General features: G+C 60.8%; 2 protein-coding genes across 3 annotated transcripts; both read right to left on the bottom strand.

The window, feature by feature from the left end:
* Positions 1 to 3,068: 3,068 nt before the first annotated feature.
* Positions 3,069 to 11,751, bottom strand: TPGS1 (tubulin polyglutamylase complex subunit 1). The gene is made up of 2 exons (XM_026480825.4): positions 9,618 to 11,751; positions 3,069 to 3,890 (listed from the first exon to the last, which is right to left on the bottom strand). The coding sequence occupies exons 1-2, from the start codon at positions 9,953 to 9,955 to the stop codon at positions 3,353 to 3,355; spliced, it is 876 nt and encodes a 291-aa protein (XP_026336610.2). The 5' UTR covers positions 9,956 to 11,751; the 3' UTR covers positions 3,069 to 3,352.
* Positions 11,336 to 14,601, bottom strand: MADCAM1 (mucosal vascular addressin cell adhesion molecule 1). 2 transcript variants are annotated; one of them, XM_057311394.1, is made up of 5 exons: positions 14,499 to 14,601; positions 13,991 to 14,263; positions 13,273 to 13,596; positions 12,065 to 12,439; positions 11,336 to 11,445 (listed from the first exon to the last, which is right to left on the bottom strand). In XM_057311394.1, exons 1-5 carry the CDS (start codon positions 14,566 to 14,568, stop codon positions 11,336 to 11,338), a joined length of 1,152 nt encoding a protein of 383 aa, XP_057167377.1. In that variant the 5' UTR covers positions 14,569 to 14,601. The 2 variants fall into 2 exon arrangements, with proteins under 2 accessions (XP_057167377.1, XP_026336609.2); XM_026480824.4 differs by having other exon boundaries at positions 14,508 to 14,601.
* Between the last annotated feature and the right edge of the window lie 2,746 nt (positions 14,602 to 17,347).

Genomic DNA, 17,347 nt, shown 5'->3' with positions numbered 1-17,347 from the left:
CAGAGCTGTCAGGGGTTCAGTGTGTGTGGTTTAAGCCACTGTTTTGTTACAATAGCCATAGGAATTGAATACACTTACGTTTATGACCTTCAGATTCTTCCACTGGAAAATTGATTGATTTGTGACCTTCTATGCACAAATGAGCCGGTGGGGATGCAGCAGTGAACACAGCTAGCAAAAACCCCTCACCCCTGGGAACTAGGGAGAGAGGTCATAAACAAGCAGGTCAATGTAAGTAGCAACCATAGCTGGGAAGACAATGCACGGTGAGCATTAGCAGTGGGGGGTGGGCGTTGGAGCCTCATTTTGGATCGTGGTACGCGGGGTGTCTCTCAGGAGGGGGCATTTGAGCAGAAGTCAGAGTGGAGTAAGGAAGCGAGCCCCGTGGGTCTTGAGGAACAGTGTGACAGAAAGAGGGAATCCCATGTACAAAGGCCCTGCGGTTGGAGACCAGTGTGCCTGAGGCAGGGTGAGGGGAAAAGAAGCTGGGACGTCTCCTGGGTCCGCTTTCTTGAGTGCTGGCTTTGTTCACAGGACTTGTGATGATCAAATTCAGGCCCAGGGCCTCCCAGGTCAGGCACCTTAGAAGAAAATCCCAGGGCTGCCCCTCATTGGCCATGCGGGAGTCATCTTGAGGACAGGGTGCCTGGAGCACTCGGATTGGCTGGTGGGTCAGCCAGGTGGGCTGGACCAGTGTGCAGGAAGCGTGCATAGGATGAAGCTGTGAAGGGTAACCAACAGGATGCAGAAAAGGGCTCGCTGAGGGGGCAGGAGGAGGCATCTGGCCAGCCCTCCAGACCTGGGTGGCCTGGGAGCTTCTGGGGAGGCTACAAACTCCAGGGGAGCCCCGGGTTTGGGAGGCTGACTGGAGGGTTGGTCCTGGATATGGCAGGTTTGGGATGTCCTTGGGACGTCCCCAGAAGACAGCCGGCCCGCGGTTGGCTCTTGAGGGCAGGGCAAGGGGCCCAAACTGTGAATTTGAGAATCCTTGGCGTCCAGGCAGTAATTGAAGCCATGGGCTGGTGAGGTGCCGAGTGAGGAGGACGCATGAGGAGAGAGGAGAGCCGGGAGACCATGTTCCCCCAGGGAAGCTGAGATAGGAGGAGCTTTCCGGGGCATGTGGGGAAACCACTGTGGGACAGGTGCATTTGGAGAGCGAGGAAGAGGGTGCTGCCAGAAGGGGGAGGTTTGTAGTGTTTCATGGTCCACACTGCTGAGGGGTCAGTGTCGGGTAAGGAGGTCATGTAGCTTCCCAGGACTCTGTTGGCGGACAGAAGTCAAGCCAGGATCATGACAAACGGAACTTCTGGACCCAAGACCAAGCAGCCAGGCGACCCAGGGAGGCTGTGGGAGGAAGCTGGATGAAGCAGGGGAAGTGTTCCTGACTGGGGTTGGCCTCAGACTGACCCCGGGGGCCCTGGAACATGAGCTGCCCTACAGTTACTTCCATCTGGGGTGAGGGGGCTGGCTTCTATACGCCCCGGTCAGTCCTCACTCCTTGGCAGCCCCTGCCCCACAAGGAGGGGCAGAGCCTCCCGGCCTGTGTGCCTCCCCGCCGCCGGGCAGCCCCGGAGACACCCGCTGCGCATGGCCCACCCTGGCTTCCTGTGAGGAGGAGGGAGTGACCACCCCAGGAACCGCGGAGCTGACCAGAGGTGGCCTTGGCCCCTGAGTCCCCTGGGAGCTGCCTGCCTGTGTCCCTGTCTTGGCTTCTGGGACAGTTGTGCACGTGACACAGATGGTACCCCTGTCTGCAGGCCCCGCGTGGGCAGGCCCCCCCCCACATGCTGCCCGCTGCGGTCCAGCCCCGTGGCAGCCACGCTGCATGCATGTCTGGTGCATCTCCTGTGTGGGGCCCACGACAGACTAGAATTGTGACAGCCACTACATGTTGAGCTCTTTGTGGCTGAAAACAATAATTTGTTTAGTTCATGAGTCTGCAAAGCAGGAGCTGCCCGTCACCTGGTCTTCCTCGCAACATGGCTGCTGGGTGAGTCAGCGAGCACCTGGTGGCAGTGGCATGTGCCACCTTTTGTGACCTCGCCATGGAAATCATGTAATGTCACAAAAGCCACTCAAGTTCAAGGAAAGGGAATGCAGGTTCCAGGTCTTCCAAGGGGGAGTGCGGAAAGTTCTGGAAGACCGTGTGGGAACAGAAACATTGCTGTGGTTGTTCTTGGAAAACAGTCAGCAGCCACAGCTCCCCGGTTCCGATTGCCTGGCCTGTGCTGGGAGTAGTAGGTACTGGGAAATGGGGAGAAAGAGGGTCCCTGCCAGCCGTAGCTTGTAAAGGGTTTAAACTCTCCTTCCACAGGGTCTCCCTCCCTCAGAACCGCGGCTGTCCTAGGTCCCCTTTACCGGAGCTGGAGGCAGAGCCGGGAGAGAGAAGTCACTGGCCAATAATCATTGTGAGCTGGGAAGCTGAGCCTGGACTCCCTCCTCCTGCTTCCAGTGGGATTCCTTGTGGAAGAGGCAACCCCCTTGGAGGGGAGGAGGGAGGCCCAGTGGGTGCCCAGTGAAGAGTGCCTGGACCAAGGTCACAGGTGCGAGTGCATTCAGGGTGGGCCGATGGCAGGTGCTGGAAATGGTGTGGTGTGTGGGTTCCGGAGCAGGCCCCTTGCTGGTAGGCGGACCCTTCACCTCTCTGGGCCTCGATTTCCCCGTCTGCCAAACTTGGGTAGTCATTTGCCTTCCTCAGAGGGTACGTAAGACCTCTCAGGGCTCAAGTGTTGGCTGTTTCCACCGTCACGGTCGTGATTACCTACCCCGCTGATCTCTTCCTTTGACAGCTGGGGCACCTGAGGCCCAGGGTGGAAGTACTTGGTGGGGCACTTGTGGAGGGCAGGGCTTCCCGGGCCTCAGGGCTGTGGGTCCAGGGCATCTCACTGGGCACCCAGGCGCCCTCCGCTTCCATAAAGCGGAGTCCTGGGGCGCCCTGGCATTTCCAGGCAGCAAGCCTTGCCCCCGAGAAGCACTGGGACGTGCTGGGCTGGCCTGCTGAGGCTGGAGCAGAGAAGCATTTCTGCAGACACGGGGATGAGGGTAGGGGAGCACACAGGCACTCCAGGTCAGCCTGGAGAACAGACTTTATTACTGCTGAGAAGGGCCTTTGCGGGGGTGTGGGGAGGGGGTGCCCACTCCCTGGGACCCTTGGCCTCCCCTCTGAAGGGGCTGGGGCATGATTCCAGGTTGGAAGGTGGGTGTGGGGAGGACTCCCTGCACCCCCCCTGCATGCAGGGTCCCTCCAGTCCCCGTCCCGGACCCGTGTTCTGCCCAGGAGCAGGTAGCTACGACCTTGCAGTACCTCGGGCTGTGTGTGTGGAGGAGGGGGCCGGTCAGGTGTGCGGGGGGCTCAGGCCACTGGCTTGACCTTGGCGATGAAGAGGGCAGCAGCCTTTTCCAGGAACTCCTCCCGGGTCATTGGGGAGCTGGGCCGCCGAGCCACCAGGGCACGGTCCATGGCCAGTGCCAGACTGTCGGGGCCCAGGCGTGAGCCAGCCTCCAGGAAGCGGGCAGGCACAGCAGCGGCGTCACTGGCCTGCAGGGCCCCCTCCAGGGTGTCCAGCACAGCCTGGCCCACGCGTCGGTCAGCCACCGCCAGGGCAGGGTCCTCCAGCAGCTGGTAGAGGGCGCTGGCCCGTGCCACGAACTCCAGCAGCACAAAGCAGGTGAGCATGCCGGCGCGGAAGACGTCCAGCGGCACGGCCTCGTGGTCCCGGCACTGGATCTTGTGCAGAAGGGGCGCCACGACCTCCTCAGGGGCCTCCCCGTCCCGGCAGATGCGTTTGAGCAGCTCACTGTAGGTTCGCCCGTCCAGCCCGGGCTTCTTCTTGCGCCCACTGGCACTCAGGCACTCGTAGGCCACGCTGACGTTGTTGTTGAAGGCTGTCCTGTAGGAGGACGGGGGCGTTGGGCCAGCCAGACGGAGCCCAGCACAGCCCCTGGCCCCCTCACCCACCTGCCAGCCCCAACCTCCCGTCCCCTTCTGTCCTCCTCCAACACACCAGGCCTGGTGGGGCCCCAGGGCCTTTTACAGGCTGTGTCCTTTGCCTGGAGTGCCCTTCCCCCAGGTCTCTCCATGGCTCCTCCAGCTCCTCTGAGTCTTTGCTCAAGTGTCACCTTTTCAGTGCCCTCCAGCCCCCCAACTCCTGCCTCCTCTACTTTTCTTCGTGGCAGTTACCACCATCTGACTTAGTGTAAGATGTCCTCAGGATGAGTTTCATGTCTTCCGGAATGTCAGCCCGGGAGCCCACGTCCGGGAGTCTACCTGTCAGTCACACACAGCCCCTAGTGCCCAGAACACTGCCTGGCACCCAGCAGGGGGTGTGTAACACCTGCTGAGTCTGCCGATGGGCATTGCCCCGTGGGGCTCTCCCACTGCCCCCCCCAGCAATGCCGCTTACACTTACAGGGTGGTCACTCCTGACATTTAACGTGCATTCACTTATTTCACACTCCCACAGCCCCACTGGCCGGGAGTCAGCAAACTACACCCATGGGTCGTATCTGGCTCACCGCCTAGTTTGTAAATAAAGTTTTATTGGCACATGGCCTCATCCATCCATTGACTTGCCGCCAGTGGTTGCTTTCTTGCTGCAAAGGCAGAGCTGAATGGTTGTAACAGGGATTGACCCACAAAACTGAAAATACGACCTGTTCTTGTGCGGGAAAGTCTGCCGACCCTGCTGTCTGCTAGGAGGCGGGCACGATTCTTTGCCCCACGAGGAGCCCGAGAGGCTCTACCACATGGCCTGTCTGTGCTGCGAGCTTCATGAGCAGATTCAGGGAGCATGGCGGTGAAGCGTGGGCTGCAGGGCGAGCCTGGGTGGCTGGCTAACGCCCGTCTCACTCCCTCACTGGACTGGCAGCCTAGTGCTAGTGCATGGCTGGTGGCCCTTTAGCATTTCCACCATGACCATTAGGCAGTGAGGCTCAGTGGGGGCTCACAGTCGGGCCAAGGGTCCCAGAGAGGAGGGGGCAAGCCAACCCTTCCTGGGAGCTTGGCCCCACGGTGAGGGAAGAAACACATTGTGGCTCCAATCACCTGTGTGACCTGGGCACACCGTCTCACCTTTCTGTGGGCCAGCACGCCGCAGGTGCCCAGTACCCGCTGGCCATCGCTGCTGCCCAGCGCGGGGCTCATGGGTGCACGTGCTGACCCAGTGAGCTCTGTGGATCGGAGGAGGAAACCGCGGCCCAGACGTACAGGAACAGTAACCTGGGGGGGGGGGTCCTCCCTCCCAGCTGGGACTCAAGTCTCGGTCTGTCCGGCTATAAAACCCTTTTTCTTCTCATGCGTTGGGCCCCCACGATGTGCTGGGACTTGTGGTCAGTGAGACCACCACAGTGAAGCGCTCTCGCTCCGTAAGCACTCACTCCTGTTACCCCCACCGCCACCCACGTTAGCTGGCTGATGCCTCAAACCAACTCTGCGGGAGCTTTGAACCTTACTTCCCTTCAGCAGGAGGGTGGGAGGTCTGCTGTGGACAAATGTGGTGGCCACCAATGCCTCTCTCAGCTACCCACCCCTGCGTAACAATCACCCCAAACCCAGCAGCTGAAAATGGTGCAGACCTTTAGAGTATCACAGGCTCTGTGGGTCAGAACTCGGTGGTGGCTCAGGGTCTGCCCATCTACTAAAGGCTCACATGCCTGGGCCTCAGTCCCCCAGCCCGTGGCATCTCCAGAGCCCTCCCCACATGATGGCCGTGCCCCAGCATGGGAGACAGAGGCCGCTGCCCGCCACGCTGCCATGCCCGATGGGGGTGCAGGCCGGCCCCATGTGTTGTGGGAGGTGAGGACTGGGAGGCCTCCTCAAGGCTGGCCACCCCTCTGCAGTGAAGATGAGCCACAGGACTTGGTTCCACCAAGAGATGGGCGTGGAAGCCACATGTGGTCCACTTCCGAGGCAAGTTTTGAGAGCTGCAGCGAGTCCCTGGGGTCCACTCCCCATTGCCATGCTTGGGTAAACTCCCAGCCCCTTGTGGCCTCTGCCTCCTGCTGTGGGAAGCAGCCCTTTGTGTCAGGGCCGCAGAAGTCTCGGAGCTGTTTGTTACTGCCACATAACGTGGCGTGTCCTGACTGGTGCGAACACGACCCACGATGCCCCTTCTCCAGCAACCTGGTCAGCCCGCCAGGTGAGCGAATTCCCTCCTCCCTAGAGGCTGGAGCCTGGAGGGCAGGACCCTGGTGCTGTTTGGTTCCCGTGTTCACTGGCGCTCTGTCCCTGGCTCCCATCCGGACCTGCACTTGGGTGCTGGTCACTGGAGAGTGAGGGTCCCAATCCTTGCCTCTCAGGGTTCTCAGGAGGACGGAAGGATGGAAGTCACGCCAAGTACTTAAAACAGGGCCTGGCACATGGGAGGGGTCCCTCCTGCACTCAGCGTTAGCTGTGACCCGGGTGGGACTCAGCGGGCTGCCCACATGCCATTTGTCTCACAGTCCTGGCCTCATGGGACAGGAAGACATGGAGAGGGGTCATCACAGCCCTGAGAGATCGGGGCTGACGGGAAAGATGCTGAGGAAGGTGATACCTGACCCCTAGGTGCTGGCCACGTGTCTGCAGCTACCTGGGGACTCCCGGGCAGCTCCCGGCGGCCACCACAGGGCACCCACGCTGTCTGCTGGGTGGTTGGGCTCTGGGACTCGGCTTCCCCGTTTGTGACGCAGGGACTGGGCTCGCACCGAGGGCTCCACCGTACCAGCTCCGACCCAGAGCACTAGCGTTGGGCATTTGCTTAAGTAATACCTACGTGAGTGTGTATAGAATATTTCCAGAACGAGACATGGAAACTTTTCACTTTAGACCAGGGGTTCTCCGTGGGGTTATTCTGTCCCTGGGTGACTCTTGGTGAGATCTGGGGACACTTTTGGGTGTCATCACTGGGTGGGTGGAGGCCAGGGAGGCTGCTCGGCACCCTGCAGTGCCCGGGATGGCCTGAGCCAGAGAGCGCGCTGAGGAGGGGCACTCTGGCTGTTACTACTAGCAATGTGGTGGCTCAGAGGCCTTGGGGGTGGGGGGCCACGCTGTCCAAACTGGACTCTGGCTCTGCCCTTAGTGGCCATGCAGCCCTCAGCAAGTCTCATAAACATGGTTTTTATGCCCTCGGGGCCTTGAGGCTGGACCCCACGGCCACCATCTCCAGTCCCAGAGGCCAACACTTCTGATCCACATGACAGAGGAAAAGGGGATTTTGGATGACTTCTCCCCAAATCTTTCATGCTGATGAGGCCCTCAAGAACAGCTCCACGATGGCCCAGTCAGCCACTCAACGTCGGAGGGGGCACCTGCTTCCCACACTGGGACTTGCCAGGCCTGGCTTCTGCTTTTGGCCCGTCAGCCTGGGTTCAGGGCTCCTGACGGGGACCCTGTCTTCTGAGCTAGCCACTGGCTCCATGTCTGGGGACAGCAGGTGAGCCCAGGGGCTCAGGTATGTCTGCCATGAGCGCCCACCACTCCCCACGTTCACTCTACCCTCTGCGCCCCTGCAGCTCCGAAGTGCCTCCAGCCAACGGGTCCAACACCCCTGCAGTGCAGTGATCCGAGTCCCCCCAAGATGCATGTCAATCTGGAACCTGTGAGGGTGACCTTATTTGGAAATAGGGTCTTTGCAGATGTAATTAGTTCAGGATCTGGGGATGAGATGAGGTAGCCCTAAATCCAAGAAGAGAAAGAAAAAGACACAGAGACACAGAGGAGGACACTGGAGCCATGCGGCCACATGCCAAGGGACACGTGGAGCCCCCAGGAGCTGGGAGAGCTGGAGAGCTGGGAGGGACCCTCCCCTGGAGTCTCCAGGGGGAGCGCAGCCCTGTGACACCTTGATCTCAGATTTCTCTCTCCTTTTTTTTTTTTTAAGATTTTAAGTAATCTCTACACCCAACATAGGGCTTGAACTTATAACCCGGAGATCAAGAGTCACATGCTCTTCCAACTCAGTCAGCCGAGCGCCCCAAATTTCTGTTATTTTAAGCCACCAAGTTCGTGGTAATCAGCCACAGGACATGAATACAGGTCTCCTGGCCCTAAATCCAACAGACACTTGGCAGCCCTCATCTATGGGCCATTGGACACGGGACTGCCGCCAGCCCACAGGGTGCCTCTGTGTGAATTAGGAAACAACTCTGCAAAAAGCCTTCACAGGCATATCCTCATTTGGGACTGTCTATAGGTGAGTGGCTCGTGAGGACAACCGTACATGGTGGCCCGGCCACTGACGACTTTTCCCCTTCGGAAGATGTCCCACGATGCCATTTTCTTCCAGTTCCCTCCTTCATGTCTGGTTGGCCTGATCATGCTTTTTCGTGGCTTCTCCAAGGCTGGGGCTCCTCAGGGTTGAGTCCTCAGCTCTTCTTGGTTCTCCTGAAGCCTTCACAACCCCTCCCAGCTGACAACCTCCTGTCCCACTTGCAGACCCACTTGTCCACCCTTCAGCTGCAAGGTTCTACCAGCCGCCCGACTTAAGAGTACCCAAGCAACCCTGGAAACTTGCCCCAAATCAGCAACCTCCCGTCTCAGTGGATGGCCCCATGGATGACCTAGGACCGTCTCTGCATACTTCCTTCCCACCCTTGCCCCTGCAAACCCAGCAGCTCGACTTTCAGAGCACATGGATGTTCTGCTCAGATGCCCACCCTCCACACCCCTTCCTATACCTGGGATCCCTCCCCAGCTTCCCAGTGCTGTCCTGTGGCTCTCTTGGGAGGGCTGCCCAAAGGTGGGCAGGTGCTGGAAGCACAGGGGAGAATCCCCTGAGGATCACGCTGGAATGTTCTCTTTCTTGGTTTCCTCTCCCTTCCTGGGTTCTCCCAGGAGCACTCCCTTATAACATTACCCACACGTGAATGCCGGCTTCAGGTTCTGCTTCTAGCGACCCCTCCCCACCAGCCAAGACCCAGCCCACCCACATCCAGTCACGACCTCACCTGGTTGATGTTGCATGTCAAAAAGGTGTTCAATCCATCTGATGTGGACCATTCATTCAATACATATTCCTCAACCACTTTCCGTGGGCTCAGAACTGTTGGGGTGGGGGCACGAGTAGGGGGCAGGCGCCATCCCCACCCCTCAACCATGCTTCAGCCTTCCCGTGGCTGTGGGTCCCACACCAAAGCTCTACGGCCCCCAGGCCAGTGCACCTGCCCGCCTCTGCCTGCAGCCCCTTTCCCTGGGCGTGAAGCAGGCCTCTTTTTGGACACCCCTCCTGCCCGCTTGAAGTTGCCTCCGGGGGTACGGGCGTTCTCTATTTTCACGGCCGGGCCCTGTAAATATCCACTTTCTGGCTTAACGGATGGGGATGCAACGACGCTAGTAACAAGGCATTTAGAAAAAACCGAGTTTGGAAGGACCCGGCTCGGAGGTCTAGCTCGGTGACTTTGGGTCCTCTCTGGGCTCCGTGATTTTTAAAAGTGGGGTGGGCTGCAAGGGGAAACTCAGCACCTGCAGAAAGGCATCACTACAGACAGAGCCGGCCAGAACTGCAGGGGCCAGCGCCCCGCGGTCCGGGTCCACCCCGCGCCCGGATGCGTGCGGACTACAGTGCCCAGCATGCCCGCGGGCAGCACGCTGGGGCTGCAGGTCCGCCGCTGCCCTGTCCCGCCCCAGCCCGGCCCCGCACCTCTGGGAGTGGTGAGCCAAGCGAAGGTGCCACAGCGCACGGCCCAGGCGCTGCTGCTGCAGCAGGAGCTGGCCCGGGGGCTCCCCGGCGCCGCCGTTTGTAGGCGAGCGCAGGCCCATGTTCTCGAAGTAGTGCGCCAGGAAGGCGATCGGCTCCTCAGGCCGCGCCTCCAGCACCTTCAGCAGGGCCGCGCGCAGCATCTCCGTCACGCCGACCTGCCGCAGGAAGTCCTCCTCACTCTCGGCCGTTGCTGCTGCTCGGGACACCGCCGGCCGGCTGCTGTCGGCGAAACTGGCCGCCGGAGCCACGGCCGGCCGACGCTTCTCCACTGCCGCCATCTTCGTTGAGGGCAGCGGGACCGGAAGCGCCGCCGGATTCCACAGTGCGCTGGCGCCTCGGGGGCGGCCATCTTGGTTAAGGGCAGAGGGCGCCCTGATCCCGCCGGAAGACCTGGCAAATAACTAGATCAAGCCCCTTAAATCCCCCCACCCCGCCACCCCCGGGTTCTAATTGGCGCTCTTCCTCCGGGTTCCTCTTTGCGTGTGCTGGTCAGCTTTCCGGGCTTAGGCCCGGAACCTAGACTTTGCCAGACTCCAAAATGGCACTCTAGGAAGGGCATGGTGTTTGGCCTGAAGCCGGATTGTCTGCCATCTTGGTAGTGGGCTAGTTCTTCATTAGCATGGTCTCCTAGCAACTAGGCTCCTCGGTTATATGGGAGGCCCGGCGGAGCATGCGCAGGGTTTGTTCCTGCGGCGGGACAGAGCGCCGACCCCGCCCCGCTGTCAGATTTTCCTCTGAGCCTTTGTGCTCTGTCTGCCTTTCAGCCTGGCGCAGTCTCCGTCGGAGTTTATGGCTCACCCCGGAGAGAGAGGTCTCCTTTCCCTCGCCATCCACGCGCCAGGCTGAGTTGGGGGTTCTGCTCTGTGCTCTCACGGCTCGCGGAATGAGTGGACCCCCCAAGGTCCCCAGTTCCCGGTCCCATGCTGTTACCCATCCTCACCACCAGAGGGGTCTTTCTCACACCACAGCCTCCGCAGCTCTGAACTCTTCCATAGCTCCCCTGTGCCCGCAGGTGGAATCCCCAGCATCTACCGCCTTTCGTCTGCCGATCTGATTCCCAGCTCATCCTCGCCTCTCCCCCACCCGACCGACTTAGCCCTCAAGCTAACCCCAAGAGAAAATTTCCTTTAACAAGCCGCTTCTGTGTCTTTTGCCCACACTGTCTGCCCCCCTTCCCCACTTCTTTTGAGGACTTGTATTTGTGTTCTCCCCGCCCCACGCAGAACCCACGCTCCCTGTTGCTCCCTTTCCCCCAGCCCTGGCCAAGTGTGTGTGTGTGGGGGGGCTGTCCATCCTCATCTCTCAGGGGAGTCGCCCAGTGCAGAAGGGTAGGTGGAGCTGTGTAGAAGATTCCAGCATCCTTGTAACACCACAGAAACCGCTGAGGTCAGACCAGATGCTCTTTATTCTCCAGCTGTGGACCACTGGGGGGGGGTGTGGGTTCTCAGGGGTCCCATTGAGGGGAAACTCAGATGCTGGCCATCAGGGTAAGGGGCTTATGGTCAGCTCTCAACCATGTAAGTCCAGAACCCTGCAATTGTCCTCCGGTTGCAACTGCGTGGAAGGAAAAGCAGGCCATTTCAGGAGAGGCCCTGCCAGTCCCCCTCAGTCCAGTCCAGGTGGGGCTGGGGGCCCAGAGGAGCTGGTGGGCTTGGTCATCACTGGGCGGGCCTGCAGCGTTTCCACAGGCGATAGGTGAGGAATGCCAAGAAGAGCAGCCCCAGCACCAAGGTGCCGGTCCACAGGGCTGGGGGCGTTGTCTGGGAGCCTGGAGAAGGAAGCGTCAGGAGCCGGTTTGGCTCTTTGCAGGTTTGGGGGAGAAGTTCCACGGAATCTGCTAGGGGCTTCCACATTTACTGAGTTCCCTGAGATTTTACAGAGGACGTCATGGTTTAGAGTGTCTTTTGAAGTGCTCAAAGGACTCAAGCGGACCTTTTGAAAGGTACATTGGACCTTATGGTTGGAAGTGAGTTGGCCGCCCACCATGCCTGTGTTTGAAATATGGCTAGTCTGAATGCAACAGGCTCAGTGTAAATTACACACCACATCTTGAAGATTTAGTTTAAAAAAAAAAGAAAAGAATGTAAAATGTCTCATTTATACTTCTGAATGTGGCTACTGGAAAATTTGAAATTACCTAAGTGGCTCTATTCTCTATCTTACAGGCTGTTGTGGGCTACAAAGGGTAGAGCTTACGGACTGCTGTGAAATCTAGTCCCTGAAATTTGCAGTCCTCGCAGGGCCAAGTAACTGCAATCTTCCACCGTTAGGGAAGCCCACTGGACAACGGGGGAGACTGAAGCTGGGCAGGCCCATTCCTTGTCTGAGGTCTTGACGACAGGCTTCCCTCCCTCTGAGGCTCCCCCAGACCCATCCCTAGAACTCACAGATTTCCGGGACCAGGTACAGGCTGGCCATCTGTCCCCCTGGCTCCAGGCGACACTGAAACCAGCCTTCAGGGCTGCAGCCGGCCCAAGGCACACTCAGCCAAGCCTTGGCCCCAGCCTCCCACCTCTGGTAGGCTTCCAGACCCCCGGGGGCCTGGGTCCAGCCCACTGCCACACCAGGGCCACAGGCTGCCTCACACCATAGGTCCAGACCCCCTGCTGTTGGTGACTGGTGGATCTCAGGTTGGCAGGGCCTGGTGGAGCTGTTCATGGGTGGGGGTCCAGGACTCCTGGAGCTGCGGGTGGAGCTCAGCTCTGGGGTGGCCTCGGGAGAGGTCGTGACAGGGGGCTCCGGGGAGGTCAGGCTGTGAAGGACTGGAAAACAGGGTGATGGTTTTCTCTCCCACCCTAGGCTCCCTCTCCTGCCCATCTCTCCGTTTAGACCCCAGGGTTGGACGAGAACTGCTGAAGCCCCATCCTGGGCCACCTGGGCAAATCGAAGGGTATCCCAGTGGGCAGGAGCAGGGTCAGGGTCTGTCTTGGTCCCTTCCTCATTCTGAGTGAGCTTCTGAACGTCCGCGTCTCAGTTTCCTCAACTGTAAAGGGGGTGAGAGCCACCCATCCCGGGGGCTGCCATGGAGAGTGATCAGAGTGACCCTTTAGACAGGTCAGGAGAAGCCTCACTGGGAAGGTAAGTGAGGGAGCAATGGACAGAGCTGGGGGAAGAGCATTCCCAGTGGAGGGTGGAGCATATGTAAAGATCCTGGGGCAGGACCATGCCTGGCCCACTGGAGGAGCAGCTGGGAAGCTCATGTGGCTGGGAGAGAGAGGAGGTGAGGGCAGGTGGTTCAGGGCCCTGTGGGCATAGGAGGATTTGGGTTTTTACCCGGAGGAATGTAGGAACCCTGGAGGGCTGTGGGCAAACAGGACAGGATCTCAGGGGTTCGGCACAGGGTAGGTGCTCAGTTAACCTGTTGAACGGCTGAGTAACCTTGAGAGGAGTATCACGCTGGAGGCATTCAGGGGATTCCCCCCTGCCGTGGGTATTGTGATCCACTGGGATGGGACACGGCAGGTGAGGGGCAGAGCCAGGATTCCAGAAGAGCCCCTGGACACCACTCATCAAGGCTCATAGGAGCTGGGTGGGGGGACTTCAGCTGCTTCCTGGGGATGCTGAGTGCAGGCTGGCCAGAACCCTGAAGACTCACCTGGAATGGCCCGGTGGCGGCTCAGCTTCAGGCCGGGAAGTTTCATGGTTGCCTCGCAATGGAGGGTGAGCGGGGTGTGGGTCTCCAGCGGGGGCAGCTGCCAGCGCTCTGTTACTCGAAACAGCAGGTCCTCACCCTGCTGGGGCTCCTCCTCCACATCCCAGCCCAGGGCCTGCACCCCCTCCAGCTCCTGGTCCCCCAGGAGCAGGGACAAGGAGAGGGCCTCGGGGCTGGCAGGTGTGACGTTATGGGCAGTGCAGGCCACCTCTCGGTCCTGCTGGGTCACCAGGGCTACTGGGGAGACAGTCAGCTGGTCTGGGAATGCTGTGGACAGAGGGTGTGAGCAGGGTGGGCCAAGCCCACAGGGTCAGTATTGGGCCCTGAGGAGGGTGCTTGGGGGTGGGGCCAAGGGGTGAGCAGGGACTGCTGGTGCCTCGGGTCAGGAGAAGACCCAGCGGCCACAGCTTGTGTGTCTAGAATGTCAAGTACTGGAGAGGGGTCCAGAGCAAAAAGAGTGGAGGTCAGGTAGGGGGAGAGGGATGGTGAAAGGAGGGAATGGATTGCAGAGGGACTCAGGGGGCGCTGCCGCAGCCTTTGAGCTGAGGGCAGGGTGGGCAATCTGGGAAGGCTCCCAGAAAAGGTGGTCTTGGTAGGGAGGTAAGGCAGGGCTGCTGGGTGGCCGGACGGGCACAGGCGGCAGGGAGGGGTGGGAGCTCACCAAACACCAGGAGCTGCACGGTCCGCTGGAAGGTGTGGGTCCCGCAGGAGCCCACGCACACGCGGGTGCCCGCCGCGGACAGGGAGGCGTTGTGCACGGAGAGGACGCTGCTGCCTGCGTCCGACCGCACGGCGCCCAGGCTGGTGTCCAGGCCCCGCCACTGCACCGAGGGGGTCCTGTGGCCGGCGCAGGCCAGCCGGCAGGTGAGCTGCTGCGACCCACCCAAGGACACTGCCACCACGGGGTCTGGGGGCTCCACCTCCAAGGATCCACCTGCGGGCGGACGGCGCTCTCAGCCCCGCCCCCAGACGCGGGCCCCCGCCTCAGACCCCAGCTTCAGACCCCCAGCCTGAGCTCCCCCACTGCCCTCCCGCCGGCCTCCTCCAAGACCCCCGCCCGCAGGGTCCTCCACACCTTCCCCGAGCCTCCGCGCCGCTCCGCTGCGAGCCCGCCTTCTGTGCCAGCCCTCCCCTCTCTTCTAAACGCACTGTCCTAACGGAGCCCTTACCTTGCTCACCCTGACCTCGCTGGAGGAGCCCCAGGAAGACGGGAAACAGGAGGGCGAGACCCTGCTCCATGCTCGCTCCCGGCTCTGTCCTTCCCCCGCCGGGGACGTGCCTTAAATAGTGGTGCCCCCCCTCCTTCCCGCCGCCCGGTCCTCCAGCTGCTCCCCGGGGCTTTCCCGGGGGGGTTTCCCGCCCTGACCCCTGACCCCCGACCCTGGAGGCGACAGAGAGGTAGGGGCTGGGGCCGGGGTTGGCTGGGACCCCGCAGCCAAGGTCGGAACAGACGGGGCGGGAAGGTCTGAACGGACTCCACTCTGGGAGATGGGAAGATTGGAAGGTGGAGGCGGAGGGGGGCTGGCGGTCCCAGTCAACCGAAGGGAAATCGGAACCAGGCCCGGGTTGGCGCCACCTCTGGCTGCCCCGACGGCCGTACAACCTCAGCCTCCACCGCCTTGAGCGCGGCGACAGAGAGCAGCCTTCCTTCCGATCGGAAGTGCGGAGCTGGGGCGGGGCACGTTCTCCTGGGGTGGGGCAAGTTCTCCTGGGGTGGGGCCTCCTGCGGGTGAGGGTCCTCTGGGGTGGGGGTCACCTGGGGATGAGGGCTTCTGGGGGAGAGGGTCCTCTGGGGTGTGGGGAGGTCACCTGGGGTTGGGGGTTTCTGGGGGAGAGGGTCCTCTGGGGTGTGGGGGGGTCACCTGGGGATGGGGGGCTTCTGGGGGTGAGGGTCCTCTGGGGTGGGGGTCTCCTGGGGTGGGGCCTCCTGCGGGTGAGGGTCCTCTGGGGTGGAGGGCTCCTGGAAAAGAGGTCCTTCAGGGGTGAAGATCTTGTGGGGGTGGTGGGGGTCTTCTTAGACCTTCTCTAAGATGTGAGGGTCTCCTGGGGGTGATGGAGCTGAGACACTTCACCACCTACCCTCTGAGTTTGTCTCTCCTCAGTACTACAGCTAGGGCTGTTGGGGCCCTGGGAACCCAGGGTAGGGGGCTGCCTCCCTGCTCTGTTCCACACAGGGATTGAGGTCCACAGGGGAAGCCTGGGAAGGGGCTCTGGCTGGGCTGCCCACTCACGGCTGTCGTCAGTGAGTCCTGAGGAATCCATCCGCCTTTGTGTCCTTGCCCCTCAGCCTGGCCTCATTTCTGTGTCCTTTGTGGCCATGTTACCACCCAGCACCGAGAGTGGTTTTGTGAGCATGCTGATACCTCAAGGCTGCCTGTGGCACGAAAGAGAGAAGCCTCACCTTGGTTGGAGCCTTGCAGGGTCAGGAAGCCTCAGGGCCTCCGCACGGCTATTCCCTCAGGCGCTCAGACTCTGCCCCGAAGAGCTTCACTCCCCTCCCCTCCTCTCCCCTCCTCCAATTATACTTTCTCCCACTGCATTTCCCTTGTAGCCCTTAAAGAAGTCATGTAGCTAAAACCACATTTCCCATTTACTGGAGGTGGTCTGGAGGTGGTCTGCAGGTGGTCTGCGGTGCCCCCTACCCCATGACCCCAGACCCCAGGCACAGCAGGCATGCAGGAAGAAAAGAATGGAGGGGTCCTGGTTTGCTTCAGGTTGACCTCAGGGTGTGGCTTGTGCCTCAGTTTCCCTGGCTTGGGGAAAAAAAGAAAGGGCGGCCAGGCAATGAAGTATCGAACCCCTCTAGCTCTGCGCCTGGGTCTCCCCAGTGTCGTAATTGCCAGAGGCAGAAACCAAGGTGCAAGAGGAGGGACTGGGAGCAGGGGGGGAAACTGAGAACTTGGTGAGGCTAGGGTCCATATGCGTGAACTCAGAGTCCTGTTTTCCTTGGTCCCATCCCCCCTCTAGCCTTGTGCCGGGAAAGGCAGCACAGGAAGGTGGACTCTAAGGTGAGGCCCTCCCCAGGCCGGAGGTGTGGGCCTTTCTCGGGAAGCTGGGCTCTTAACCCGGGCAGGGGGCAGTGGGCCTGGTGAATGGGCCTCTTCCCAGCCCCTGACCCTGCTTCCTGCCTCCCTCCCAGCCAAGGCCCCTTGAAGGGCGGGACCAGCTCTCTGGGCCCTGCCTCCGGATCCATCACCCGTCCTCCATGGTGCTCATTCCAGGCTCCAAATGCGCTACCCGTGTGGATGACAGACCTTCACGCTCAAAGACACACAGGCTCTAAGAGAACACGGAGGAGGACCTGGGGATATGGGTACCCAGAGGAAAGGGCAAGTGGGCCGACCAGACCAAGAGGGTTCTTGGCAGAGGTAAGGAAGAGCCAGAACCTAGGGTGGGAGGGGGAACAGAGCAACAGAGGGAGGGAGGATGGCACAAGAGGAAGGGGGCAGGGGCCTGGAGAGAGGGTCTAGGTGGATGCTGGGGAGAGGGGCCCAAGACTAGCAGGGACTGAACCACATGTCCTGCCTGCATCTGGGACATCTGGTCTTGTCCTTGGGAGACTGAGCCCAGGGCGTCAGTGGCCTCTGGCCTCCATGGGGACGGAGGTCATCCCTCTACCTCCCCCTGACCCCGCAACCTGAGCTTCCTGCAGCACATGCCTGCAGATCCCCTCCCCTTCCTGGCATTGTCCCCACCCAGGAGGAAGTCCTCAGTGGCCTGAGGCAGAAAACTTCCTTCCCATGGAGGGTCCCAGCCCCCCAAGACCTGTCATCCTGGCCTCAACCTTCCCACGACAGCAGCAGTGCTCTGAAGAGGACCTGGCCTCCTCAGAGGGTATCCAGGAGGGGCCAGCTTGCCCCAGCCCCCCAGAGATGCCCATTCCCTCCAGGGACACCTTTCTCACCCGGGCTGGGCCAGCTCCACTCATTGGTACCACTGGTCAGTTGGGGGCTCACAGCTCTTTCTTTGGGGATGGGCTGGAGCCTTGAGAGCAGGGTCTTTCATGCTGGAGGACCCC

This window comes from Ursus arctos, unplaced genomic scaffold, assembly GCF_023065955.2.
Source record: "Ursus arctos isolate Adak ecotype North America unplaced genomic scaffold, UrsArc2.0 scaffold_14, whole genome shotgun sequence".
Classification (NCBI taxonomy): domain Eukaryota; kingdom Metazoa; phylum Chordata; class Mammalia; order Carnivora; family Ursidae; genus Ursus; species Ursus arctos.
Note: the sequence above shows the minus strand (reverse complement) of the source record. Positions and strands in the feature narration are given on the sequence as shown.

Coding starts and splice junctions, on each gene's coding strand:
- TPGS1 (XM_026480825.4), bottom strand. CDS start 9,955: ATGGCGGCAGTGGAGAAGCGTCGGCCGGCCGTGGCTCCGGCGGCCAGT. Junction 3,891..9,617: donor TTGGCTCACCACTCCCAGAG/GTGCGGGGCCGG, acceptor GTCCTCCTACAG/GACAGCCTTCAACAACAACG.
- MADCAM1 (XM_057311394.1), bottom strand. CDS start 14,568: ATGGAGCAGGGTCTCGCCCTCCTGTTTCCCGTCTTCCTGGGGCTCCTC. Junction 14,264..14,498: donor GCGAGGTCAGGGTGAGCAAG/GTAAGGGCTCCG, acceptor GTCCGCCCGCAG/GTGGATCCTTGGAGGTGGAG. Junction 13,597..13,990: donor CGTGCAGCTCCTGGTGTTTG/GTGAGCTCCCAC, acceptor CTCTGTCCACAG/CATTCCCAGACCAGCTGACT.